The following is a 27,771-nucleotide window of genomic DNA, read 5'->3' as shown; positions in this document are numbered from 1 at the left end:
AGCTGTTCTGCAGACCCTCTAGCCTCGCACCTCTCTATGGTCTGGAAGGCGGGGCGAAAGAGGCGCGGTAAGCCGGAGCCAGAGGGAAACGAAGGCAGGCCATTGGACTCGGGTGTCGCGGTTGAGCTCACCGCATCGGAGGGTGCGGCTTGAGCCGGAAGTAGGCGGAAGTCGCTTGAGGGGAGAGGAAAGACCGTGAACGGAAACGGAAGCGGAAGCGGTTCTGTCCTCCTAGTTCTCCGTCTCGGGTTCCATCCCCGTTCCCCGCCTCCTTCCCGGCGCCATGAGTGGCAGTGGCGCGGACCCCGAGGTGGTCCCGGCCCCTGCCCCTGCCCCGCCGGGCCCGGCCTCAACTCCTACCCCCACCCCTGCTCCGGCCCCGACCCCAGCGCCGGCGTCGGCTCCCGCCCCAGCCGAGAGCAAGGCCAGCCCCGCGGGAGGCGCAGGCCCCGGCCCTGGCCGGGGGGATACGTCCGACCGCCGGGCCTCGGGTGAGCGGGGAGCGCGGGGCGGGGGGCTAGCCAGGACCCGTATGGGGTGAGGAGAGCTGGAGGGAACTGGGGCTCTCACGTGAGAGACAACTTGAGGCATCAACGTCGGGAAAAATCGTGCTGACAAAAGCGAAGCTGCCCCAGGGTGGAAGGCTCCCAACCTCCCACCCCCCACGTCCTCAAAGAGGAGCTGGCAGACCACTTGCCATCGTTCAGAGAGGACTGACTGGATAGCGACCGAGGGCCCTTCCAGCCCTCGAGTCTCTGCAAGTCCTTAAAGGACTGGGTGGGTGGTTCAGTGAGTCCTCCAGAGCGCTGGGGAAACAAAGTAATGGAGGGTGAGGAGCTGAGAAGTGCAAGCGAAGAGGACCAAGTGTTATGCACTTCCACATCAGCAGGTCCACACGATTAGGTGGGAGTAGGGATTCCTTTTTAATTCAGTGCCGGCTTCCTCGTCAAACATCCTCCCCCTACCCCTAATCTCCATTTGAAATTCCTGTTATCTGTCTTTTGCCAGTCCCGGTATCTGCAGCTGGGGGTACCGCCCCCCCTGAAGGTGCCATGTCTAATGGGGTGTATGTGTTACCTGGTGCTGCCAATGGAGAGGTCAAGCCTGTTGTGTCTAGTACACCCCTGGTGGACTTCCTCATGCAACTAGAAGACTACACACCCACAGTATGTATAACCATTCTACCAGTCAACCCTTTTTCAGTTCCCTGCAAGCTTTTCTTGGCCAACCTATTGCCATTCCCCCAATCGTTAATTTTTGTTTGGCTATGAGATTCATCTTTCCATTTAGCCTGTAATATCTTCAATAAGCAAAGCAAAAAAAAAAATCTTTTCCTCCCATGTCTCAGATGGGCCCTAGCCTACAGCAAATACTAAATTCTCTCAAAGGCTTCTTTCTTTTAAGGATCATTTCAAGAGCCACCTTCTACATGAAGCTTTTCCTGATTACTGACTTCCCCCACCCCTTTTATCTATAGATGTGTAGGAGAATTCACAGAACTCTACCCCCATCACCTCTCTATTGATTAGACCATGAATACTCTTTGAAGCTAGGGACTGTTTTTGCTTGTTTGGGTATCCCAAATGCCTATCATAGTACCTAATACAGTATGTACTTAACAACTGATTAAAATTTGTTGCATTCTTAGATTCCAGATGCTGTTACTGGTTACTACCTGAACCGTGCTGGTTTTGAAGCCTCTGATCCTAGAATGTAAGTGATTTGGGACAGTAAATCCAGTCCCCAGCATCTAGTGGGTATCTCTGGCTCCTTCCTATACACCAAGTACAGACTTCAACTTGAGGGAGGGCTGGTTTTATCCCCACATGCCAACTCCTTCTCCCTTCCCAGTGTCCGGCTCATCTCCCTGGCAGCCCAGAAGTTCATCTCTGACATTGCCAACGATGCTTTACAACACTGCAAGATGAAAGGCACTGCCTCAGGCAGCTCCAGGAGCAAGAGCAAAGTGAGTAGTTGGGACTAGGCTGGTGATGTGATAAATGCTCCCCTGGGGCTCTTGGTGGCACATGGAACTTCAGAAACTTTCTACTGGTAGGCCTCTTTAGCCCTGTGAAAGCCACAGGGATTATCATCCCTATTTTATATACATAGAAACTCAGTCCATATTGGTGAAGTGGTTTGCTTTGGGACATGTAACATGTAAGTGCAAGAACCAAGATTACATTCCGGGCTCATACTATTGCTCTTTCAAATTTCTTTCCAAGGACCGAAAGTATACCCTGACCATGGAAGACCTGACCCCTGCACTCAGCGAGTATGGTATTAATGTCAAGAAGCCACATTATTTCACCTGAGCTCACCTCTTCCCCGGCTGGCCGGGGCATGTGTGGGTGTGTGTACATTTGTCCCATTCCTTCCTCCCCCACCCACCCCCACACCAGCTTGTTTTCATAATAAACCTTTATTGTGACTGAGGCAGGTGGCTGCTTCTCCCACACTGGGAAGACACCGAGAAGTAGGACTTGGCGTGGTGTGAAAAAAAAGCTGAGCCTACCCCCACCCCACCCCCAGGCTGGCAGATGGGGCAGGGAGGGTAGCCCCTAAAGCTGGGGGTGAGGGTGGAGCTGAGGTGGCTGTACCGTTGCCAGGGGAAGGAGGGGGCCCTGGGGCCTGCAGCTAGGAAGGGAGTATAAGTGTACCCCCTTCACCCCATATGGCTCTATTTGTCCTGCATCTTTTCCAGGATGGGTACAATCATGTCAAACTTGGGCCTTTTGGCTGGGTCCTCATTCATGCAGATCTTCATGAGTTTACACACATGTGGGGAGATACCTGGAGGAATGGTGGGTCGAAGGCCTTCCAGGGCAACCTACAAACAGCAAGAATCCCCAGGTTCAGGACCTCTCTCTGTCCCATAAATCTGTTTCTACCTTCCCTTCCCCCCAACCCCCCAACATGCCCCCAGTATCCTCCAGACCTTCATGCCAATTTCCATGTTGGAGAGGTCAGCAAATGGTACCTCCCTTGTCACTAGTTCCCACAACAGCACTGCGAAGCTCCACATGTCTGCAGAACGACGATTAATCTCCTCTGGCTTCTTCTGCAGAGCTGGGTCAGGGGAGAGGATTGGGATAAGAACCCTGATTGTTTCCCTGTCCCCCACCTCCCCACTAAATCTGTCTTCTGCCTTCATCCCCCCCTACCCTCAGGAGCCACCCAGGCAGGGGCATACATGCGCCCTGGGCACTGGAAAGAGAATTTCACATCAGCCATGCTGATACGGGCAGTCATATCCTCGTCGATCTGGGGAAAAAAGATGAAGGCTGGTTGTAGTGGGGATCTGTGCTCAAGTGATAGTTGGATTAGACATCCTGGGTACACTGTGGCCTTAAACCTCACCATGACACTTCGGCTGTTGAGGGCATGCCGGGGTATGAGGGGCTCCAGTGTGTGTAGGAAGGCCATGCCCCGTGCCATATCCAGAGCAAACTTGACAGCTTGAGTCTGGTCAACAACAAAATCTGGGAGAAGGAAAGTTCAGAGAAGGGAAAAGGAGTCACCGTTAAGTTTAATCCTAGCAGCCCCTTTGCCTCAGACCAGACAGCTGGCTTCAGGTTCCTATTCCTGTCCCCACCCTCTGGTGTTCACAGCTTGAATCCCAGCCTTTTCTGGCACAATGACACAACTCACTGGTCCCTTCATGAAGTACATTGTAGAGGGAGCCATAAGGCATCCAGTGGGTGATGAGAATGGGGTTGGGGGCAGGGGGTGCCTGGCAGGCTCCCAACACAGGCAGCACGTTGGGGTGTGAAAAAATCCTGCAAAGACAAGACAGAATTCATGTGTTGCTCCTTCCCTTTAGCTCCCCACCTCCCAGTGCACCCAACTCCCCCACCTCAGCTTGGGATACTCCTCATTAAAGTCTCTGCTCTTCCTTGTACTCCAGTCCCGGATCTTCAACATCTTGATGACGATGTCATTCCCCTGCCATCGACCCTTCCACAGCTGGGTTGGGACAGGCAGGATCATCAGGTTAGGGACAAGGGCCAGGTAAGATAAGATCAACAGAATTTGGAGCTGGAAGGGACCTCAGATCATCTTATCTAACCCCTTGAATTTTACAGATGGAACTAACCTAGAGAGATCAAGTAACTTACAGCAAAATAATAAAGCTGGAGCCAAACCCAATTTCTCTCCTGGATCCAGGGCTTTTCCCCCCACTATGTAGTGAGCTAAATAGAGGGATGATTCAAGAGGAAGCACAACATGGGATTACTGGCATGACCAGGAGGCTTGGGGTGGATAGGATGTGGTTAGGAGGCCAAAGCTAAGGCAGTTAGGGGATCTGGGCTTGGAACTAGGGGGTTCTTAAGGGTCTACAGGTCACCTCTCCTGACTGGTTCTCGTTGAGTTTCACCACCAGGTTGAGCTGCTTGAAGTCGATGCCTGAGTGTTTGTTCAGGGTGCCGTTCCCTGAGAGGAGTGGGGTGTTAGACAGGGGATAGCTGTGTAGGGGCTATTTCCTGAAAGGAGGTGGGGATGGGGGAAGGTGTCCAGGGCCAGTCCCTTAGAGGATAAGGGAATTGGGGGAGGTGTGGAGTTCACAGAGGAGGTACATAGAGAGCTGTTAGGTATTAAAGAGTAAGCCACTCCAAACTCACGGGGTCGAGTGCGTGTTGTCCCTTTCCAGAATGTGTCTTTGTATGGAATACGGCCCATTGGCTGGCCCAGCTTCTCTGCACGTTCTGAGAAGGAAAAGCAGTGAGGGGCACAGCCCCACAGGGTGACAGGAATAGGAAAGCTGGGCCCCACCCTATTCCCCCATGTACAGCCTCATGAGAGAAAGATCTGAGGAGCTGGAAAGTGAGAGTATAGGATCTGAGGCTCACCTCGGAGGCTGTCTCGAAGTGGGGCTTTGGCCTTGTCCACTGGCATCTCCCCATACTTGTTACAAATGCTGATAAGTGCTCCACCAGCTACAAGGTCCTGGGAAGGAAGGAGTGACCATAGTGGGCCATTTCCTGTACCAACCCCACTACATGAATTCATACCATTCACACTCTCCTGTAACTCCCTTTGGAGATCAGGCATCTGATCCCCAAAAGAAATGAGTGGTGTCCTCACCTCTGCCACTTGGTCCTGGCCCCAGAAGCAGGCATAATGAAGGGGCACATTCCCATGCTCATTCACTGCATTTATGTCAGCCTTGTATTGAAGCAACTGGGAATAAACAGAAAGGACATTTATGCACCCCTTTAATTCAACATCCCAAGCTCACCCTCAGATAATTATCTTCTGGATCACAAGAAGTTCTTAATTTCTACATATTGGCAGGTGGATGTACAGATAGAGTCCTTCATTATCCACTGCCAAGGAGGAAACCATATCCCTTTCTCCCATTCCTCTAAACCGTGAATCTGATCTACGTGATATAAAGAAGGGGAGGGAAAACATTGCCTACTTTCTGCACAATGTCCCGGTGCCCATGGCTGGCTGCTAGGTGGAGGGGTGTATCATCACCCCTGTTCATTACGTTGATTCGGGCCCCCCTCATGATCAGCATTTCAACCACAGCTGAGCGGCCCTCTCGGCAGGCCCAGTGCAGAGGAGAGAAACCATGGTCATCCCTAGAAAGTGGGAATAAACAAGATCATAAATCATATTTCTATCAAAGTGCTTTCAGCCCCTACCCTGAGAAGTGGGTTGTGGAAATCATTCCCCTGTTACATATAGAAGTCAGAGAAATCAACTGATTTTTAAAATGGTAGCATGGTTAAGGGGTTGTGGGATAGGACAGATAGTGGTACGGTAGGTACAACAGAAAACTGGACTGGAATCAGAGTTTCCATTTCTAGCTGATACTGGATGTATAACCCTGGACAAGTCATCTAAGCTCTCTGAGCCTCAGCTTCCTAATCTATAAAAGAGAAAATTAATTTGTACACGAAAGTGAAGAAAACACTTTGTAAAACTAAAATTCTACGTACACGTGAGGGTTTTTTAAATGGGGGGGTGAAGATGGGGTTTAGGGGCAGAACAAAAAACTGGCAGAAATCAGACATCAGGATCTGTTGGCTAGAAGAGGGACAACAGTCACTAGAACTGCAGAATCCTTAAAGAGTTCTGGCAAAACTCTAGGGACTTCGGGGAGAGGGGGAGTCAGAAGCTGTTGGGGGTGGGCCTGCCTCCAGCAGAGGGCCTCTGGTCAAATGGCCATAATAGGAAATTCCCACAACGTCTGGTGGGGGGGGGGAGGCTACCCAAGTAGAGTAAGGAGGCAGGACTGGGGTGGGTCAAAGGCTCTAGGAGGGCTGGGGACTGGCTAGTCTTGAGGAGGAGGGGTGTGGCTGGGCCTGAAGAGTTTGGGTCATTTCCCAGAGGGGTGGAACAGAGGCTCTAGTTAGTGCAGCTATTGGGCTTCTGCCTTCTGCTTCTTTCAGCTACAAATATTACTTATAAATACAAACTCTGAGGTTCTGAGACTGCTCCAGTCCACTCCACACTTGACTCAGAATTTCCTCTAAAACAGCCTGAACAACTGGTTTTCCAGCATCCAATTTATGATGTTGAGTGATAAGGAACTTCTATTTCCTACTGCATGTTCTAGGTAGCACTAATTATTAGTTTTTCCTTACATCAATCCTAATCCCCTTTTTCACATGACAGCTTTTCCCATCCTTTTCCCCACCCAGCCAAATCCTACAATATTCAAGATGAGGTCCAACTAGGGCAAGGCAGAGGACAAGATGTGGCTTTCCTGTTCATCAATCTTCAGCAAGACAGTCATAAGCTTACTTTAACCATCACCCATGAGAATTCACTTCTATGATCCAGAACTCTGAAATTCTTTTATCTCACCTTAATATCCTATTCCTGTACCTTTACTCCTATCAAACTTAACTTCTAATCACTGTGCGGCTGAGCAGTGCTGGAAGAAATAACATAACTGTGCTGCTTAGGAGAACTACATTGTTGCATTATCTAATTTCAACTGGGCCTGATTTCACTTAACATCCTTCTTTTTTGCTGTAGTCCAGATCTCTTTTCCTTAAATCCTCCACCCCCACCCTTGCATATGACCTAGTCTGAGGAAACAGAGTGTGAGCTCCATCTTTTCTCCTTTTTCTACAACTCAAAAAAACCATTAACACTATTCCCCCCGGCCACCCCAATAACTAGTACCTTTGACCTTCTCCCTACCATCTCCAGTGTTCCAACGCCCCCTTCACTCCTCATCAGCTTCCATCTCCTTCCCCTTCCCTAATCTTCAATTTCTCTCTATCTGGCTAATTCTTCCCTACTGTCTAAAAAAATGCTCTTTACCCTAAATAAGCAAATCATTTATTTGGCTACGGCATTCCGTCAAGCTATCCTTTACCCTTCTTCCTTTTCATAAATAATATTCTAAAAAAAAACCCAAACCTATCTATACTCATTTTCTCTAATGCTCCCTTCTCAACTCATTCCAAACTGGCTTCTGATCTTACCACTAGATTGAAAATGTTCTCTCCAAGGTTACCAAAGATTTCTTAATTACTAAAACCAAGTGGCCCTTTTGCAGTCATCATCTTTGACCTCTCGACAATGTTTGATGCTGCTGACCAACCCCTTCCTCAATATTTTCTCCTCCCTAGATCTTCCTGACTTTTCTCTACTGGTTCTCTACCTATGTAGCCATTCTTTCTCAGTCTCCATTGCTGAGTCCAGGTTGGGTTCCCTAACCTTAGGTCTCCCCCATAGCTTTGTCTTTGGCCCTCTCTTCTCTCTATATATCTTTTCTTGGTGACTGCATCAGCTCCCACATGTTCAATTATCATTTCTAAGCAGATGATTCTAAGATCATTACATCCAGACCTAGTCTCTCTCCTGAGGTGAATTCAGTCCTAAATCACCAACCTTTTATTAGATATTCCTAATAAGATGTTCCATAAGAATCTCAACCTAAATATGTCTGAAATGGAACCTACCTCTCTGCCCAAACTCATTCTGACTTACGTATTTCTGTTCAGGATCAACAATCCTCTTAGTCATCTTAGTTCAAAAATTCTGGAGTCATTTTTGATTCTTCACTATCCCCTGCCTACCATAACCAATCAGTTTTCAAGTCTTTTGAGATGTTACCTCCACAATATCTCTCTCACCTGTCTCCTCTCCATTCACACAACCACTACCCTCATTATCTCTTGCCTGGACTACTGCAAAAGACTCCTAATTGGGGCACTTCAATCCATAGCCTCCAAATTGTTGTTTCTAAAATGCAGGTTCTGACCCTATCACTCCTCTGCTCAAGAAGCTTTAGTGACTGTTGCCTCTACTATATAATGGTCTTTTACTTGGCTTTTAAAACTCTTGTCAATGAAGTTCTGACCTATCCAGACTGACTTCCCATTACTCTTCCTTGGACATGCTTAATTTTCAGGAAAAATGGCCTGTTTGTTATTCTCCAAATTGGGCATTCCATCTCCAGCCTCTGTGCCCTTAGACACAGGCTTGTCCCCCATGAGTGGGACAAGTCCCTCCTCACCCAGGCCTTCTAGAATTCCTGGCTTCTTTTCAGACTCAGCTCAAGTGCTCCTTGGCAAAACAGGCCTTTCCTGATCCCCCTCCAGTCATTAGTGTCAGTGCCCTTCCCAATCACTTTATATTCACTTTGGACTGGCCTGTATACATGTTTTATCTCCCCTCTCCCCCAGTGGAACAGAAGCTCCTTGAGAGGAGAGACTATTTCATTTTTATCTTTATATTGCCACTGCCTAGCACAGGGTAAGTGCTGAATAAAATTCATGTTGAATGAATGCCTCTGAAGGAGACCTGGGAAGCAGTTAGCATTTTTGGCTGCACTGTCACATTAACTCATATTCCACCTGTATAAACTGCCCCCGAATTTTTCCACAGGAATTGTTTAGCTGCACATTCACAATCTGGTACTTGTGCAACTGAAATTTTTAATCCAAAAATAAGACTAGATGCTTGAATATCCCTTTGCAATTTCATCATATTAGATCTGGCCTGACCATAGGTTCACAGTTAGGAAGAGTCAGAAACAAGTTTTGAATCTAGGTCATTCTGGATCCTGATTTTGTTGTCCACTTTTTTAGCTATCACTTCAAGTTTCATGTAATCTGAAAATAGGATAGACATGCCATCTAGGCCTCTACTCAAGTCAACAATGAAAATATTGAGCAGCAAAAGTCAACAAAATGCCTGAATCATTCCACTAGAGACCTCCCACCAAGTTAACATTGACCAACTACTACTCTTTGGGTTTGAATCTGCCTAATTTTCCTAGCCCAGAGGCTAGACAACTAGAGGGTAGAGCTCACAACTCTGTGTCTTACTCACATAAGAAACTGTCAAAGACTATACTGAAATCCAGTTGTACTATATCTACCACTACAGTAATCCTGGCAAAAAGGTTAAAATAGAATTACAGGCTTAAGACCTTAGAAATGAATATCTAGTCTAATGAGATCTTCAAGTGATCTCTTTTGAATTCCCTAGCACTTTTCACATTCTGCTTTTCAGAATTCTGTGTTTGGGGCCTCATCTCCCCTACCCTAAGGGCAAGAATTGGGGTCTTCATCTTACTCAGCTGTACCAGGAACCCAGACCCTGAGACCCTATGCCAATGTTTTCACCAAACATATTCCACTTCCAATGTGTGTTTCCCCAGTCCGGCTGTGGATGTTCTGCCTCTTCTTTCTCTTTTTCTGCAGAAAAAATCCCATCCAACATCACCAGTCCACTCCATAAATACCTTCTTAGGAGAAGGTATAGATCATAGAAACTAAACCCTAGAGGCACTGCCTAAACAAAGGGCAAGAAAGGGCTGGGGACTAGATAACAAAAATACACATTATTATGCCAAGGTATCCTTGAGCTTTGCTTGCCCTGCCCAGCCACACCTGCTCTCCTACTTTCCCCTCAAATCCTCTCACCCCTGGTTCAAGTCGTTTTCTGTGTTGTCCAGCCACAAACGAACAGCCACAGCATTGCCCTCCCGGCACTGGGTGAAAATGTCGTCCATGATGACAGCTCCTTAGGACCCTGGATAGTCAGGAGGATGGGGGAGAGGCACTAATCAATGTGGGCAAAGGTTATCAGGGCTTACTACCTCCCCACAAAAGAGAAGAGCTAGTCATCACCCTAACCTTCCGCTTTATGTCCTAGTTGGTCATCTGCCGCCACGCCCCGTCCCCCCCCCCCGTACGGTATTTTGCCAGATCCTCTTCCTTGCCTGGGTTGTTCAATACCCCCCAGCAGCAGCTGGCCGGGAGGAAGGTTTCAGAGGATGATGAACTCTTATTCACACCGTAACTTCCTAGTTACATCTCTTACACACACACACACACACACACACACACACACACACACACACACCCCAGAAGGAACGCTTTTCCACATTCCCCCACCCCTCCTTTAATCCATACTCTTGTCTCCAAACAAGTGTCCTGGGTGTGCAAAAGATAAGCCTCGAGCCAAGCGCCCCGGGCTCCGCCAGCAGAGCACGACCCGAGGCGTCTGTCGCGGGAGCACCAGCTGGGCTAAGGCTCAGAGGCTCCACGCGAGAAGTTTGTCCCCAGGAGACAAATTCTCTTCTGCCACAGCAACACTCACCAAACAGTTAACTAAGAAGCTCCTATCTGCGTGGGTGTTAGGAGTGCCCACAGAGAGAAAACCCCTACTCCATCCGAGCTGAGTGGGGAAAGAAGCCCCCCAGCAGCAAAAAGGCTACAGACCCGGTCCTGGGCGTTACCCCTTCCACCCTCCGGGGACGCCCCCGCCCCAGACAAGGGTGGGGGGAGGGACCGGCGCAGACTGCCCCGAGCCCCGCCTGACAGCGGAGGGCTGCCCGAAGCCCAGAGAGGATCGGGACCGGCCCGTGATTACACTGCGTCCCGGCGGGAGCCCTGGGACTGGACCTGGGACTGGACCCGAGACTCCACCCGCCCTCCCTCCAGGCCCACGGAGCGCGGGCAGCTCCCTCCCACCCTCGGGGCTCAGTCTCCTACTCAATAAAACGGGCTCGTGGCCCCGCCCCCACATCCCCACCCCCAGCGGCGAGTGCAGGTCCGCACGATTCCTTACCGGGTCTCCGGGGCCAGGTCCAGACGCTCCTGCCGCCAGCTCCGGCCGCAGCCTCCTCCGCCAGCCCTGCCACACCCGCCTCGGCCTGGCCCCGCCCCCCGCCACGCTGCCGCTCTGGGCGCCCGCAGCCTCCTCTCGCTGGTCCCCGGCGGGCGGAGCGGCCGCTCTGTGAGCGCACAGCCTCCTCTCGCTGGTCCCTGGCTGGCGGCGGCGGCGGCGCACGTGGTCCCGGAGCCCCGATGTTCAATGTGCCCGAGTGGGCCGAGGAGCCCCCGGCCCCGGCCGCCCGCGCGCCCCCGACCCCGCGCGCCAGGGTCGGGCCGGCGGCGCGCGCCAAGGTGAGAGTTTGCCCCGAGCGTTGGCGTGATTACCCCTCCCCCCCGCGTCGTGGGCCCCGGGCCTCTCGAGAGCCTCGTGTCCGTGTGTCCTCACCCTCCCGTGTCCGTGTGGCCCGCCCTCTGTGTCTGCGTGACACCCTTCCCTCCGTCGTGGGCCCCAAGGCTCTTGTGAGTTCCGTGGCTGTGTGTCCTACTCCCTGTGTTTGCGTGACACCCCATCCCTCCTGTCGTGGGCTCCAGGGCTCTTGGGACCCGGTGTCCGTGTGCCCTAACCCCCCGCCCTCGTGGTGGGCCCCAGGATTCACGGGGCTCTGGTGTCCGTGGGTTCGACCCCACCTGCGCGTTCCCATGACCCGCCCCCTGTGTTCTGGGGACCTCAGTGTTCGGCCAGAGGAGGACAGAGCGGCTTTCCCCGGGGGCCGCCTGCTCTAGCTCAGCGCAGTCTGATGTCGGCCAGGTCCTGTCTTAGTGACCAGGCGTGGGGGGGGACGAGGGATGGGTCCTGTTCCCATCCGGGTTTGGTCCTGGTTGTCCATCCGTCTCCCATCCCTCCCCCATCTCTCTCTCTCTCTCTTTTTTTATTTTAACATTTTTGTTTGAAGTTTTGAGTTCCAAATTCTATCCCTCCCTCCCCTCCCCGCTCTCTGAGACTGTAAGCAGTTATAATCGTATATATACTATATATATATATATATGTATATCCTTTATAGGTGTAATTATGTAAAACATTTCCTTATTAGTCGTTTTGTACAAGCAGACTAGAATAAAAAAAATGAAAGAAAATGAAAAATAGCATGTTTCATTCTGTATTCAGACAGTTCTTTCTTAGGAGGTGCGCAGGGATTGTCTTGGATCATTGTATTGTTGATGTGGATCACATTACTGTTACTGTGTTCAATATTCTCCTGGTTCTGTCATTTCATTATGCATCTATTCATGTAAGTCTTTCCAGGTTATTCTGAAATCATCCTGCTTGTTTAGCCATTCCCCAATTTACGGGCATCCCTTCCATTTCCAATTCCTAGCCACCACAAAAGAACTGCTATAAATATTTTTGTACCAATAGGTCCTTTTGCCTTTTTTTGGATGTCCTTGGGATATAGACCTAGCAATGGTATTGCAGGATGAAAGGGTATGCACAGTTTTATAGCCCTTTGGGCATAGTTCCAAATTGCTCTCCAAAATGGATCAGTTCACTAGTAGTGCCTTAGTGTCCCACATTGTCTCCAACATCCAACATTTTCCCTTTTTGTCATGTTAGCCAATCAGTTGGGTATGAGGTAGTACCTCAGAGTTGTTTTAATTTGTATTTCTCTAATCAATAATGGTTTAGAGCATTTTTTCATTTAACTCTAGATAGCTGTGATTTCTTTATCCAAAAGCTACCTGTTGCTATCTTTTGACCATTTATCAATTGGGGAAGGACATGTATTTTTATAAATTTGACTCAGTTCTCTATATAGTTGAGAAATGAGGCCTTTATCAGAGATACTTGTTTCAAAAATATTGTCCTTTTCTAGCTCAGGAGCTAAGTGTTGGTGGAGGTTCCCCAAGGTAGTAGTTAGGAAGGATTGCTGGGGATGTGGGTATGAAAAAATGACAACTTCTGCCAGAAATTGACATTTTGCTGGAAGGAGGAAGCGGGATGTTGTGAGTAGATGGGGAAGAAGAGGAAAAGGAGGAAGGCATCCTATAGAAGGTAACAACTGAGCTAAGTCTTAAGGTTAAGAGAAGGAAGATTCACAAAAGTCCAAGGAGAGGAAGGGGCACATTCCTATGGCCCTGTGCTAACGTTAATTCACTGAAGCTGGAGACAAGACATATAAGACCAGTGAAAATGTAGTATATGAGAAATGAGCTGAAATAAGGCTAAGGTAGGTTGGAATCAAATTGTTCATAACTTTAGATGTCATGCTGAGGAGTTTGAATTTTATTCTACAGGCTTTAGGGAACCCTTGAAGATTTTTCATCAGCAAAGTGAGAAAATATTTTGTCAGCTGTGTGAAAAATTAATGAGAAAAAAAAAGACTGGAGGCATAGTTATGAGGTTTTATAGTAGTCCAAGGACTACTATATGAGGAGGACCTGAATTAGGTGGTAATCCTGAGAGCAGAGGTGACAGAGTCATGTCCCATGACAAGATCACCTAGGGAGAGAGAGAAGAGGGAAGTGGATGGACCCAGGAGCAAAGGTGACAGTTATAGCCATGGGGCTGGTGAGATCACTTAGGGAGAAAAAGTAGAAGAGAACAGCTTTTGGGGACACTCATGATTAGGAGCATCTTGGGGATCTCAGAAGAATGAGTGATCAGACAGATCAGAGGAGATTAATGAATACTATCCAGAAAGAGCAGGAAACATGGCTAGTGAAGGTTTGAAGGTAAGAAAGACTAGAAAAGGCAACTATGAGCTTTGGGGGAGCAGTTTCAAGACTGCTGAAAGTACTGTGGGGGTTGCCAGAATAGGAAAGTTAAACTGATAAGGAAGTGGAAGCAGTGAATGTAGACTATTCTTTCTAGAAATTTAACAGTGACAGTGAAGAAATATATAGGGCCTTAGCTTGAGAAGGTGGTAATTTTAAACCAAGGTTTTATTTTAAAGATGGGAGGAGACCTGAGCAAATATGCAGGCTAAGGGCAAGGACCCAGTAAAGAGAGGGAGATTGAAGAATCCCAAACGCACAGGCAGAGGGGTGAGCTTTGGAGGGAAGAAACTGAAAGAGCTTATGATTTATGGATTCAGTAATAGTAAAGTAGGAATCAAGGTCATGTACTGAGAGAGTGGGAATTAGGAGCCTGAAAAGGTTCGGAATAGCCACGGTGAATGGTGTGACAAAAGAGTCAATCAGGGAAAGAGACATTGGCTTTATGGTATCGTTAGTATGGCGAACTCCCAAGGAAAGAAACTCCTTTGACTGATGCATATTGTACCAGCTTTGCTGATAGTCTTAGAGAGTTTCCTAGAGCATTGAGAAATTAGAACTTGCCCAGGGTCACACCACCAGTATGTGTCCGAGGAAGGACTTGAACCTAGGTCTTTTCTGGCTTCAAGGCTTGCTCTCTGTTCAGTATGCCTGCTGCCTCTCACAAAAGTACTGCCATGCTCCTAGGAGGTGAGATAACTCTAGTGGCTTTCTCCTCCATCATTTGACATCTAAGGAATAGAAGTGCAGAAGGTAGGTTGTAGGGGTGACTCAGATTTGCAGGAACAGCAGAAGGACAAGGAAGTGGAAGGCCATGGTGTGTAGAATGGACTTACACTCTGAAGTCATGACTATGAAGGAAGGGAAATGAGGCCACTATAAGTGAGGATGGTCCAGGAAAATAGGGAGGGATTGAGGGTCTGGAGATCATGTTAAAGTAGATGTAGACCTGATATGATGACCCATAACTCCAAGGCTGGCCAAATTGCATCAGGACCCAAGGAAAGTCACAAATTAGTGCTAGATGACCTAGAGTGGGGAATGACAGCTTGGAAAAATGGAGGAAGACTTCTTGGAGGAGGATGATGGTACCTGACCTTGGCTTTGGAAGATGATTAGGTTACCAGCAGGTAACTGTGAACTCAGCGAGATAGTTGTGGACAAGAGGCATTTCAGGCTAAGTCTGGAGTATGAGCACAACCTGGGATATGTACAAAATGTATAACTGGGTGAAATATATAGTAATCATAATTTATGTGTCTGTAGTGCTTTTCTTCCACAGCCCCTTGCAAGTATTTCTGTCCTCATTTTACAGATGAGGAAATAAACTTAAAAGGGAAGGCAACTTGGTGAAAGAGAATGAACAGTGGGTTTGAGGCCAAAGCACTTGGGTTTGAATGTCAGCTTTGGAATTTCCTACCTGTATAAAACCTGAGCCGGGTGGCCTCCCCTCAGTGGGCCTCAGTATCCTCTTCTATAAAATAAGGAAGTTAGACTAAGGGCATTGGCTTTGAAGTCATAGGACATTGGTTCAAATCCCTTATTATGTTTGTGACCTCAGGCAAGTCACTAAGAGGCTCTATTTCCTCATCTTTAAAATCAGAGAAGACTAGATGACCTGAGGTCTCTTTCTTGGTGCTAAGCCCATTGTCCTATGATTAGACCATCTCCACTGAGCCATCTAGCTCTGGGAGCCATGATTCTGTGCCGGAGTCATCCCTGCATGTCTCAGAACCACACTCAGAGATGTATGAGCAATGTCACAGGCTCCAGCCTTTCTTTTTTCAGTTTTTTATTAAGAACTTAACAAACACAACTATTTTAAAAGATGATGAAGAATGTATATGAAATTGTAAACTTATGTATAGTTTTTTTAATGTTATATATTAAATTTTTTAAATGTTTCATTGATTCCAAACCTCTCTCTCCAGACTACATTCCTGTCATTTCCCCTTATACACTGTACATTCTGGCCAAACTGACCTACTTCCTATTACTTAGGCCTAGCATTCTACCTCCCACCAGTGAGCCTTTGCACAGGCTGCTTGTCCCTGTGCTTGGGATGGTTTTCCTCCTCACCACCATCTTTTAGAGGCTCAGCTCAAGTGCTAGCTCCTACCTAAAGCCACCCTCCCCTGCCCTCAGTTGTTAGTGCTTCCTCTTAAAAGATAACTTTGTGTTTGCTTTATGTATACTTACTTACCTTGTAAGTTTATTTCCATCCTATCCCCCTCCACGATAGGATTGAACCTCCTTGATTCCCAGCAGTCGTTTGACTTTTGTCTTTGTGTTGCTATTAATGACCACAGGGCCCTGCACTTAGTAGATATCTAATAAATACTTCTGGCCAAATTGAATCAACAAGTAGAGTCCCTGGTTCTGGACCTCCTGCTTTTCTCGTTGGGAGTAGGAATAGACGTAAGCACACAGAGCTGGATTCAGGAGACAGAGACCCCTATTAGGGAAGTAGATTTCCTTCTGCCTCTTAACCTTCATCCTTCCCCCAGGGCTCCAGCCATCAAAGTCTCCAAGCTACACTAAAGGCACTGCAGGCCGAGGCACTGCCTTACCAACTCCCTCACCAAGGGGGCAATGACTCCAACTCGGATTCTGACCTTGGGGAAGAGAAGAGAAAAAAGAGGAAGAAGGCCTCCAAAGAGGCTCCACTTAAGGAAGAAAACTCAAAGCAACCAGCAGTCCAACGAGTAAAAACTAAAAAAGAAGAGAGCAAAGGTATGGGGGGGGGGTGCGATTTTTCAGTTAGTCATATTTGTTCTTTCCTTTTCATTTCAAATAGTAATAATGGTACTGTAATGGATCTGGGGTCTCATCAATATGTGTACTTCCTCCAGTGGTCCAGATTGTAGCCCATCCATACATTCTTATCCTTTGTGATGCACATGTATGCTTCTCATCAGTCTTTCATAGAGGATCCACCCAATACACTGGAGGCCTTTCTCTAAAAAGTTCATCTTAAGTGGCATTAAGTGGGGTATGACTTCAAGGAGTAAGGGAGTTATCTTCTCTCTGCCTTCTGCCCTAGTCAGACTTCATCTTGAGTATTATTTTCAAGTCTGGGCACCATAATTAAAAAAGACATTGATGAGGTAGAAGAAGGAGGCAATCAGGAAAGTGAAGGGCCTTGAGTCTATACCAGATGAGAATAAGTCTGAAGGAAATTTATCCTGGAGAAGAGAAAACCCAGAAGGGTCATTCAGGTAGTCTTCAGAGTGGTTCAATTTTTCCTGTTTAGTCCCGGAAGGTAGAATGAGGAGTGGTTGGTGGAAGTTGCTGAGAAGCAAATTTAGGTTTGGTATTAGGAAGGAAAAACTTCCTAGTGCTTAGAGCTGTACAAAAATAGAATAAACTTCTCCATTCTCTGAAAGAAGTGCATTCTGCCTCGTCAGAGATCATCCCACAGAGGCTAGATGACTTGTTGTAGGGTATAATATAAAGGAAATTCCTTTTACAGATGGGTTGGACTAGATCAGGATTTCCTGTCCAATTTCATGGAACCCCAGAAATCTATCCCCATTCCCATCCTGTCCCTCTCCCCAGTAGGATATAACCTCCATGATGGCTGGCAGTTAATTGACTTTTGTCTCTGTATCGCTATTGATAACCACAGGGCCCTGTACATAGTAGGTGTCTGATAAATACTTCTTGTGAAACTGAATCAAGAAGTTCCAAGTTCCTGGGGCTCCTGCTTTTCGTATGGGAATAGGGATAAATGTAGGTACACAGAGTTGGGTGTAGGGGACAGAGGCCCCAATTAGGGAACTCGATTTCTGTCTGTCTCTTAACTCTTTGTCTTCCCCCCAGGGCCTCAGCTGTTAATGTCTCTGAACTACATTACAGCAGTACTCGGGCAGTGTTTCTCTTTTCCTTCACTCTGGCTAACTGACCAGAGCGAACTAACTAACTAACTTTTTTTCTGATACTCTATTTCCTGGATATCTTTTATGCTACATATTTTGCATGTCATTGTTGGTAATCCAGTGTAGGCTACTTAAGTTTACTATGCTTCTCCCCATTTTGCTCTTAGAGGCAGTCAAAATTTTGATTCTTCAGAGGTTGTAGTGTTCTATAATCATAACGGCCCTATAGCATCTCTCTGAAAATATTGGTGTTAAAAAAGATAAGATATGGAGTCCTAGAGCAGTGAGAGATCATTGCAATCTCTGCATGCATGATTTACCAGTTGAAATTTAGCCTACTCTCTTACTGTTATTAAATTCTGGGACCACCTTATTTGTGCATTTGCAATATCTAGTATGGATTTTATTATACACACTCATGCATACTGAAGGAATGGCTGCCCATCCAGCTTCATGTCATAGTCTAGACCATAGTCTAGACCAAATTTGAACAGCAAAACTCCCTCCTGTAGCCTGAACCAGATAAAAATGTAATTGGAAAATGTTTAACAACTAAATTAAAATACAACACAGATCATGTTAATTTATGGTTTTCCGAGTCATTTTGTCACCAGCAGGGATCCATTTTCAGTTGAGCTTGACCCTGATGTAGACGATAGGCATTCTTCATCGACTTGGTTCTTCCTATATGAATTGTTAGACTTATTTTTTTTGAGTGCTTATGAGTGTTATTATCATTAAAGAAGCTCTGTAGTATTATGAGCCTTGATGCAACAAGCTTTAGAAACAGGAACATCTGGAAAATCTCACCATTGATTGGGAATTCCTCTTCAGATTGCTCTCTGAATGCAATATCAGACAACTTTGATGAGCACAAATCTCTTTATTTTATGTCTCATTTAACATTGATCTTTTTGTTTTCATCTATCTAAGAATTGTGTATGATCTTTTTAAAAAAATTGTTTTATTTATTTTTTGTTACATTTTAAGTTCTGAGCTATCTCCCTGTCTCCTTCCCCGCCCTGCACTGGAAAAAGCCACCATTTGACACAAATACATATGTATGTATGTGTATATGTACATATAGATATATGTAAAACCATACTATGCATAATTCTACTTATCAGTTCTTTCCCTGGAGGTGGATAGTATCTTCCTTCATAGGTCCTTTGTAGTTGATTTGAGTGCTTATAATACTCAGAATAACTTAGCTGTTCACAGTTATTTGAACAATATTGCTGTTACTGTATACAACATTTTCTTGATTCTATGATTTTTTTTAAAAACAAAGTTTTGTTTTCTAACAGATCCCCCTTCTTGCCTGCTTGTTTACCCTCCTCCAACCCCTGCCTTATTGAAATTCCAAGAAAACCAAAACCTCTGTTACAAACACATAAAATCAAACAAAACCAATTTCCTCATTGGTCATGTAAAAAAAAAACCATGACTTATTCTGCACTTTTGAGTCCATCACCTTTCAATGAGAAGGTGGGCAGCACGTTTCATCATGAGTCCTTTGGAATTGTGTTTGGTCATTGTGTTGATCAGTGTTCCCAAATCTTTCAAAGTTGTTTATCTTAACAGTATCATTGTTATTGCATAAATTGTTCTCCTGATTCTGCTCAACTCACTCTTCATCATTTGTCTTCCTAGGTTTCTTTGAAACCCTCCCTTCATCATTTCTTAGAGCACAATGATATTCCCTCACATTCATATACCATAACTTATTCAGTCATTCCCCAGCTCTGGTAGCTACCCCCTCTTGTGGGTGCCACCACAAAAAGAACTGCTGTGAATATTTTTGAACTTATTAATCTTTTCCCTCTTTCTTTTATCTCTTTAGGGTATAGCCTTAGTAGTGGTATTACTGGTCAAAGGTATGCACAGTTTAATAACTTTTGGGCAATAGTTCTAAATTGCTTTCCACAATGCCTGAACCAGTTGATAGCCCCACCAACAGTGCATTAATGTACATTAGTGATACATTAATGTCCCTGTTTTCCCACAGCCCCTCCAGCATTTGCCATTTTTCTTTTTTTTATCAGATATGCCCATCTGATGTGAGGTAGAACCTCAGAGTTCTTACAATTTGTGTTTCTCTGATTATTAGCGACTCAGAGCATTTTTTAAAATATGGCTATTGATAACTTGGATTTTTTCCTCGGAATATTGCTGTTCATATCCTTTGAAACTTTATCAGTTGGGGGATGGCTCTTGGAACTATGTATGATCTTAACATGTATTGAAGGCACCCTGTTTTACAAGAGCCTTTAAGGCTATTTTTTGCTCTACTGAGAAAAATGCTTTTGTATAATCAACAAACAGTGAGATCTTGTATTTTTTCATTTTCTACTCATTTCAGTCATTTATGTTACTTAATGTATTATTCCATAAGAATGCTGAACTTGGAACCAGGGGACCTGAGTTCAAGTTCCAGGTCTGCCATTTACTGTCTTTGTGACCTAAGTCAACCTTCCTATCTATAAAATGAGGGAGTTAGACAATGCCCTTCCAGCTTTAGCTATGATCTCTTCTCACATTTTCATCAAGGATAGACAGATCTTTCTCATGATTTTTTTTTAACAAAAGATAAGAAATTTCCATATTGGTCTCATTTATCTTTTCAGTTTCTTCTAATTTCCCTCATCTTTTCCTTTTATTCCTTTACTCACCTATGGTTCTTATATTAGTTCCACTTTCATTTCTGAGGAGTCTGAATGTTTGTAATCTTAGTATTATTGTTTTCTTTTCCCCTGTAGTATTTATTCATCTTAGTGGAAACTCTTGGTTATTCATTTTTTTCACTTTCTACATTGGTTTTTCTCTGAGGTTTTCTTTTCCCTTCTATTTTTGTTGTTGCTGTTGTGTTTTATTTGCACATTTATTGTTTTGAGACAGTGGAAAGTGTGCTGGACTTGGCCAAAACCACTCCCTTGGCCATTATTCTGGGAGTCTGATACTTTTTTTTTAGGTTAGTTGAGTGTATCTGGTATATCCATAATTGTCTCTTTAGACAATGTCCCTTGTGCTTCCTTCTTGGAATTCTTTGTGGTGGTGTTGGTGTTTTATTCTTGTAGTTTCCTGCTCCTCCTGGGCTGCCTTCCATATAAAATCAGAAGCCACAGGATCCATCTGATCCTCTCTCTGAACTCTGAAACTTCCTCACCTTACATGTCTAACTCTCAGGATTTCTAAGTAGGAGGGGTCGCTTTCCCAGGGTCTTGTAATTTCTGTTTCAGCAGGCAGTTGCTCCTCTTTGGTGGGAATCAAGTCCAGAGTAGCTGTTTTACTCATTACTTTGTACAGTTACAAGGATGAAATTAGCAGCTCAACAAGTTCAGGATTCATCCTTCAATCAATCAGTCAGTGTTTAAGTGATTGGTATGTGCCAGGTACTGTGGTAGGCTTTGGGGACACGGAGACAAAAAAGGAACTGTTTCAGAAAGAAATCTTACTCAATTACAGTTTAGAATTCAGGTCAGTGAAAGGATTTATTGCTTATATTTTTACAAGCTGAAGTAGGGAATTGCATATAGAAGAGGAAAGCTCTGTGGAGCAAGTGGGCTTTTGGATAGGAGCTAGTATCCACAGTCCTGCAGGGTTCACAACTGGTCATTCTCTGGTTTGTGGGGCAGTGTAATATGTTTCAGGCAAGGGAGCAGAATTCCAAATCTGCTAGTCTGTGGTTGGCTTGGGGCGTGGGGGGAGGGCCCAGGACAGAGTGGACTCATCTTTCGGTTATTGTTGCACTAGAGCTGGGTAAAAGAAGACAAAAGGTAAGCATTAGGCATCACTGCCCATTTACACTTGAAATGGAAGCTTATTCTAAAATGGAATTACTCGTGTTAAGAAAGGGAAAACACAGTGCCCTTCTCTCTGCCACCAGTTCCTGCCCTCAAGAATCTTACTTTCTTTGTGTCAGCTGCTCTGCTTTTGGCAGAAAAGACAGTTTCAGCTTATGTCCAGATACATAAAATTTCCCATCACCGCTGCATTATCCCTCTCTGCTATGCCCTGTCATAACCCCTGTCATACCACTTTGCTAAGCTTGTGGTCTATTCTCAAATTGGTCATCTGTTTCCTCCATTTGGCTGTTCAGTCTATGGTACTCACCAACCACAGTCTTTTTCCTGGGACTCCATGCATCAGTTCTTACAAATATTGCACAGCATACTTTCTGCTTTTTTTGGAATTCTACAGAAGTGAATATCTTCCTGATGTTTTCCTACCTATTCTGTTCCTTTGAGACCTTTCCATTGCTGCATTCCAAGCACCAGTCACATCTCAGCAAGTCTCAGGAGAATTACATCTACTCCTCTTTCTCATTATTGCTTCCTGTGAATTCCTCAGCGTCTCCACTGATATTTTTCTTTAGCTTTGTTATACTTGATGCCTCCTGTGAGATGCAGCTTAGCTCTTCCACCTGTACACTTTCCTTCTTCTGTTAGCCTTACCCTTGGAGGGCTGGACTTTGACTCCTCGTTCTGGGAAACATTCATCTCTGAGCTGGAGAATGGCTGGGGTGACCTTATAGGTCTTTAGGATTAGAGTTATTTACCCTGGCCCTCTACCAACAAAAGCGCTCCAATATTTTATCCCCTTCAGGCTCTGGAGCCCCAAAGAATGGTGATCTGGCCTCTGTGCTTCCTCAGAATGACCCAGGCTTCAGGAGGACAACCTTGGGCCCAGTGAAAGATGGGAATAATACAGAGCCAAGGCTAAGCCGGAAACAATGGAGAAACCGTCAGAAAAACAAACGGAGACAGAAGAATAAATTTCTGCCTCCAAAGCCACAGAGTGTTGCAGCTCCTGAGGAGGAGAACCCCTCTGGGCTGACAGAGAAATATGAGCCAGAGTTGAAAGCAGAGGAGCCAGGGGCATCTCTGGACCGGGGCGGGGTGCTTCGGGCAAAGATGAAGCAGCGGCTTGAGGGAGCTCGTTTCCGCTTCCTCAATGAGCAACTTTACTCTGTGACTAGCAGTGCCGCAAGCCACATCTTCCAGGAAGACCCTGAGGCCTTTGAGCTCTATCATCGTGGCTTCCAGAACCAAATAAAGCAATGGCCCTTGAAGCCTGTGGACCGAATTGTGAAGGACTTGAAACAGCGGTGAGCAAGGGAGAGACCCCTTATGAGGCAAAGGAGGATGGCACAGATGGTGAGGGAATGTTTGAGAGGTGACAGGGAACTTATGACAGGTGAGGAGGTTCCAAGGAGAGAGGGTATGGCAAGTAACTGGTGTGTTGTGGGATGTAAGGGGGATGTTATAAAAGTAAAGACAGGGCCTATAACATGGCTAATTACAGGAGATTATGTAAGTTGGGTATGGCCCAGCAGCACTTAAGCCCCAGACAGCTAGGACTGATACTCAGATAGTCCTCTGACTATCTTCTTTGTCATTGTAGGCCAGCATCCCTGGTTGTGGCAGATTTTGGTTGTGGAGACTGTCGCCTTGCCTCTAGTGTCAGGAACACTGTACACTGCTTTGACCTGGCTGCACTTGACCCCCGTGTCACAGTCTGTGACATGGCCCAGGTAAGATCCCAGTTCTCTATGAATCTTTGCTTCACCATCCAAATTCTCAACTTCTAATAGACGGTATTTCCTATCTCTGAAAACCTTTACTTTCTCATAAACCTTATATAAAGTGTCACTTTCCCCTGTCAGCCCTCACTGCTTCCTGTAAACCTTCACTTCATCTCAGACCTGCCCTCCCACAGGAGAGTCATATAAGGCTTTATTTAGCCCAAGAATCTCTGATCTTTCCTACATAATCCTTCATTTCTCCCAGGAAGGCCTTACCTGCCCCTGAAAATCATCAGTTCCCTCCTTAAGCCTTCATGTTTCCCTGGAAATCTTTACTTCCATATATAAGAGCGCAGCTCTTGGGAGCCCACATTTCTTTTCTTGAGGGATTCATGTTTCTGCTTGAGGTTATAGGACCTAGGTTTCATAATTTCCCTTTCCTCCCCTCCCCCCAGGTGCCCCTCAAGGATGAATCTGTGGACATTGCTGTTTTTTGCCTTTCGTTGATGGGAACAAACCTGAGTGACTTCCTGAAGGAGGCAAACCGAGTACTGAAACCAGGGTATGAGGACCTCTGGGAGCTGGGGGTCTGTGTGCAGAATCTGTCCCCCTCATTGTGTCTACCTTGCTCTGTCATTCACACTGTTCCATCCCACCTGGCCTCTTAGACTTTGTCACAGGTCCGCCTGTCACACACCTTCATAGCATCTAATTTTACTTGTACCTGAGGAGGCATCTCTTCTTTATTGTTCCTTACAGAGCGTCATTCAACTTCCTCTTGAATGCATCTGTAAGGTAGCGCTTTCCATGTTTAGAAAACTCTTATTCCATGAAGGAAGTCTAATCCTTGGCTATTCAGCTTCAAATGTTGCTTTTAGGATGTACTTGGGTCCAAGCAGAGCAAAACCGATCTCTTTTCCCTGTGACAGTCCTGCAGCCATTTGAAGATAAGGATCATGTTCTTCTCCGAGCTAAACATTTTCTAATTCCTTCTGCTGATCCATATATGATGTTATTTCTAGTCCCCTCACCATCCTGGTCTCTCTGATCATCTGGACATACATCAGCTTGTCGGTGGCCTTCCTAAATTGTATCACTAAGAAATGAACACAGTATTAAGGTTGTGATCTAATTAGGGGCCATTTGGACATTACCATAGTAGCATAGATTTAGAGTCACGAAGGATTGTAGAGATGATCAAATTCAACCTCCCCTCTCCCTCTCCCAAGTGAGCAGAGCCCAACTTTAGCATAGAGTCCAAAGTCAAGAAGTAGTCTGGAAAAAGGAGCAAACAACAACAACAAAAAAGAATTCCTATGGTGACAGGGAAGTTGAAGACACAAATTCAGGGGCAGCTAAGTGGCACAGTGAATAGAGCTCTGGCCTTGGAATCAGGAGGACCTCAGTTCAAATCCAGCCTCAAACACTTGACACTTAACTAGCTGTGTGACCCTGGGCAAGTCACTTAACTCCTATTGCCTCACCAAAAAGCAAAAACAAAAAAAAAAAAGACCACCTCAGAAGACAATGATTTGAAAAACAAGATACAAGCAAAGTGTCAAAGAAAAATGCAGGTTGGACACAAGCCCAATAATAATTCCTGGAAGAGCTAAAGAGATTTTTAAAAAACAGTATTTTATTTTTTCCAATAACATGTAAAGACAATTTTTAACATTTTTCATAAAATTTTGAGTTCCAAATTTTCTGTCTCCTTCCCTCTCTCCTCCCTAAGATGGTAAGCAATTTGATATACATTATATATATGCAATCATGTAAAACATAAGAAAAAGATTTTTTAAAAGAGCAAAAAGATTTTAAAAATCAAACAAGCAGGAGAGGAAAAATTGGGCAAAGAAATGAGCATAGTGCAAGAAAATTATGAAAAGAGAATTAACTACTTGGAAAAAGGCACAAAAAATACTGAAGAAAATAACTCCTTAAAAATCAGAATTGGCCAAATGGCAAAAGAGGTACAAAACCTCGCTGAAGAAAATAACTCCTTAAAAACTAGAATTGGTTGAGTTGAAGCTAATGATTCCATGAGACATCAAGAAACAATAGAAAAAAGTCCAAAGAATGAAAAAAAATAGAAGAAAATGTGAAATAGCCCATAGGAATCTACCCTTGCTTCCAACTTGCATCTTTGCATGTACTTTTAAAATTTACATTGGTTGATGAACTATGTATCCACGTTGGCCTTGGGAAGCAGTTTCCCATTTTCTTTATCATGGTAATCATTTGTGTTTGTGTTATCAGAATCCTATTCTTCAGTATCTCCTGGTGCTCTTGGGTCAACTTTCCTCGTAGTCTCCAGGTCACCGGATCCAATCTATCCTTCAGTTCAATTTTCACCCAGCTATGGCTTGGAAATCTATTCTCCCATTTCTAGGGTCTAAGGTAGAATGGTCACTTCTCTTCAAGATTCCTATCAATAATAGTCAATAATCAATAAACATTTATTAAGTGCCTGCTAGGTGCCAAGCATTATGCTCAGCTCTAAGGACACATTCAAAAAAGAAAGATAGTCCTTGCCCTTAGGGAGCTTACAGTCTAATAGGGAAAGATCATACACAAAAGAAAACTGAAAAGCTGGGAGGGGAAAAGGTACCTAGCTTGGGATGTGGTGGAGAAGCCAAAGAAGACCAGAATGAGTGCAGCGGCATAGGAGTTGGGATAATTTTTACTTTAGCAACCAGTTCTTCCTTGTTGGTGAGAGTTAGGTCCAGAATGGCAGTTCCCCTAGTTGTTTCCTTTTAAAGGATAAAAGTGTTTGAGGAGATTCGAGAAGACTACATTCCCTTCCAGCTCTAAATTTATGATACTTAAGGTAAATCAGTTTTTCAACCTGTTTTTTGGCAGAGAAAAAGCTCTATTTAGATATTTAGATAGTTGAAATCCCCTATCATTACTATATCATGTCTCTGTGCCAGACCTGTAATCTCTTTGCCCAGGTACCCTGATGATAATATTGCTTCTGTTTCTTCCTTTATTACTCTTCATGCAGATGTTTTCCACCATGCTTCCAATCTAGTTTCTTGATTTATATGAGTGCATCTTAATCTATACACTGATAACACACTCTCTCTCTCTCTCTCATTCTCTCTCATCTACTCCATTCATTTGAATATGCTACCCTGTCTTGTACTTCTCAGACCTATCTAACTCTGTCATAATTTGCTCTTCCTTTAATCTCCTTTCTTTCCCTACAGAGGCATGTTGAAAGTGGCTGAGGTAGCGAGCCGATTTGTGGATATGAGGGGTTTCTTGGGAGCCTTAGCCCAGTTGGGCTTCAAGCTTGTATCCAAGGTAACAGTGATGCCCTCTCTCTCCAAACCCTCCACCCCCACATACAAACTCACACAGACACGCTGGGTAGGTACTGCCACAGAATTTGGGCCATGTCTATGTCCATCCTGACTCTATGTCCCATGGGCTAGACAGTAAGAAATTTTGGTGGGGAAAGTTTATGAAGAGATAATATTCACTGACTCAGTTGCCCAACCACTTTGTGGAAATTTGACAAGATATTGGCCCCTGAGGGGTAGCTAAGGAAGAGAGTCAGCCTCTCATGGCAATGATTAATTGATGGCGACTCTTTCCTACCCTGTCCCCCTCCATCTCATCCCAGCAGCAGGGGGATGTGAAGAGGGCCATAGAAGTTAATACCTACTTGTCTAGCTATGGTCCATCTCCTCTCCTTCCAGGATCTGACCAACAGCTACTTCTACCTGTTAAACTTCCACAAGATAGGACCTCCCAAGGCTCAGGGTCCCCTTCGAGGCCTGGCTTTGAGGCCATGTCTGTACAAGCGCCGATGACCCAGCATGGCTCCTTTCTGCCTCCACCTTGCCTAAGGCCTCAGGATTGAGCTACCGCTACCGCCAACCATGAGAGCCCCTTGATGGTATAGGAGCTTGTGCACGGGAGCACTGTGATGGGACATGGACCAGGGCAGCAGGTGAGGACATGGTTCGAAGACTGAGCTGACTTGTACAGATGGACATTGGCAACAGGTTGGGGAGTTTTCAGAGGTAATCCATAGATGTGGATTCAAGCCCTGACTGGATCCCTGGCAACCCAAGACTGATCAACTTCATCTCCTTGGGCCTCCCTCTCCTCATGAATGAAATAAAAAACAGAGGTTAGGTGATATCTGAGAGCCAGTCTGACTCTCAACTGTAAGACTGGAGGAGGGGGAGATGCATTCCAACCCTTGTCCAGCTTTACATATCTCATTGAAGAAATAAAACTGTGGTGGAGTTTGACTCCCTGACTCTTTTTGTAGCCACTGTCCTACCCCCTTTCCTGACTTCCTATGTGATCCGTGGTTTCAGCAAGTTTAAAATCTCTCTAGAATGAAATAGACAAAGGAATAGACCTATATACAACTGCCTGTGTGAGATAAGAGGCCACTTTGTGGGCTTAGCAGGTAGGAAGGACAGATAGGCCTACAAGTGTCAGTGTCCCTGACCAGGAATCACTATAGCTGACCCAGAACCTGGAGAACAACTCTCAGCTGGCACTAGGTCCAGTCAGAGGTATGCTGACTGTCACATATCAA

General features: G+C 45.6%; 3 protein-coding genes across 4 annotated transcripts; 2 read left to right on the top strand and 1 right to left on the bottom strand.

Annotated features, from left to right (window-relative positions):
* Positions 1-177: 177 nt before the first annotated feature.
* On the top strand, positions 178-2,436 carry TAF10 (TATA-box binding protein associated factor 10). The gene is made up of 5 exons (XM_020975857.2): positions 178-491; positions 1,009-1,166; positions 1,649-1,713; positions 1,852-1,966; positions 2,226-2,436. The coding sequence occupies exons 1-5, from the start codon at positions 284-286 to the stop codon at positions 2,313-2,315; spliced, it is 636 nt and encodes a 211-aa protein (XP_020831516.1). The 5' UTR covers positions 178-283; the 3' UTR covers positions 2,316-2,436.
* ILK (integrin linked kinase) lies at positions 2,404-11,145 on the bottom strand. Of its 2 annotated transcripts, none has more exons than XM_020975852.2 (13): positions 11,050-11,145; positions 9,900-10,008; positions 5,423-5,588; positions 5,086-5,181; positions 4,851-4,947; positions 4,623-4,706; positions 4,349-4,434; positions 3,857-3,966; positions 3,652-3,779; positions 3,361-3,482; positions 3,165-3,264; positions 2,939-3,069; positions 2,404-2,830 (listed from the first exon to the last, which is right to left on the bottom strand). In XM_020975852.2, exons 2-13 carry the CDS (start codon positions 9,986-9,988, stop codon positions 2,681-2,683), a joined length of 1,359 nt encoding a protein of 452 aa, XP_020831511.1. In that variant the 5' UTR covers positions 9,989-10,008; positions 11,050-11,145; the 3' UTR covers positions 2,404-2,680. The 2 variants fall into 2 exon arrangements, with proteins under 2 accessions (XP_020831511.1, XP_020831513.1); XM_020975854.2 differs by lacking the exon at positions 11,050-11,145 and adding an exon at positions 10,579-10,699.
* A 48-nt stretch (positions 11,146-11,193) lies between these two features.
* RRP8 (ribosomal RNA processing 8) lies at positions 11,194-27,475 on the top strand. Its single transcript, XM_020975856.2, has 7 exons — positions 11,194-11,387; positions 16,316-16,541; positions 22,292-22,793; positions 23,090-23,219; positions 23,666-23,772; positions 26,420-26,516; positions 26,915-27,475. Exons 1-7 carry the CDS (start codon positions 11,289-11,291, stop codon positions 27,026-27,028), a joined length of 1,275 nt encoding a protein of 424 aa, XP_020831515.1. The 5' UTR covers positions 11,194-11,288; the 3' UTR covers positions 27,029-27,475.
* Positions 27,476-27,771: the final 296 nt, after the last annotated feature.

Source organism: Phascolarctos cinereus, unplaced genomic scaffold, assembly GCF_003287225.1.
Source record: "Phascolarctos cinereus isolate Bilbo 61053 unplaced genomic scaffold, phaCin_HiC Scaffold_726;HRSCAF=1367, whole genome shotgun sequence".
Taxonomy (NCBI): Eukaryota; Metazoa; Chordata; class Mammalia; order Diprotodontia; family Phascolarctidae; genus Phascolarctos; species Phascolarctos cinereus.
Note: the sequence above shows the minus strand (reverse complement) of the source record. Positions and strands in the feature narration are given on the sequence as shown.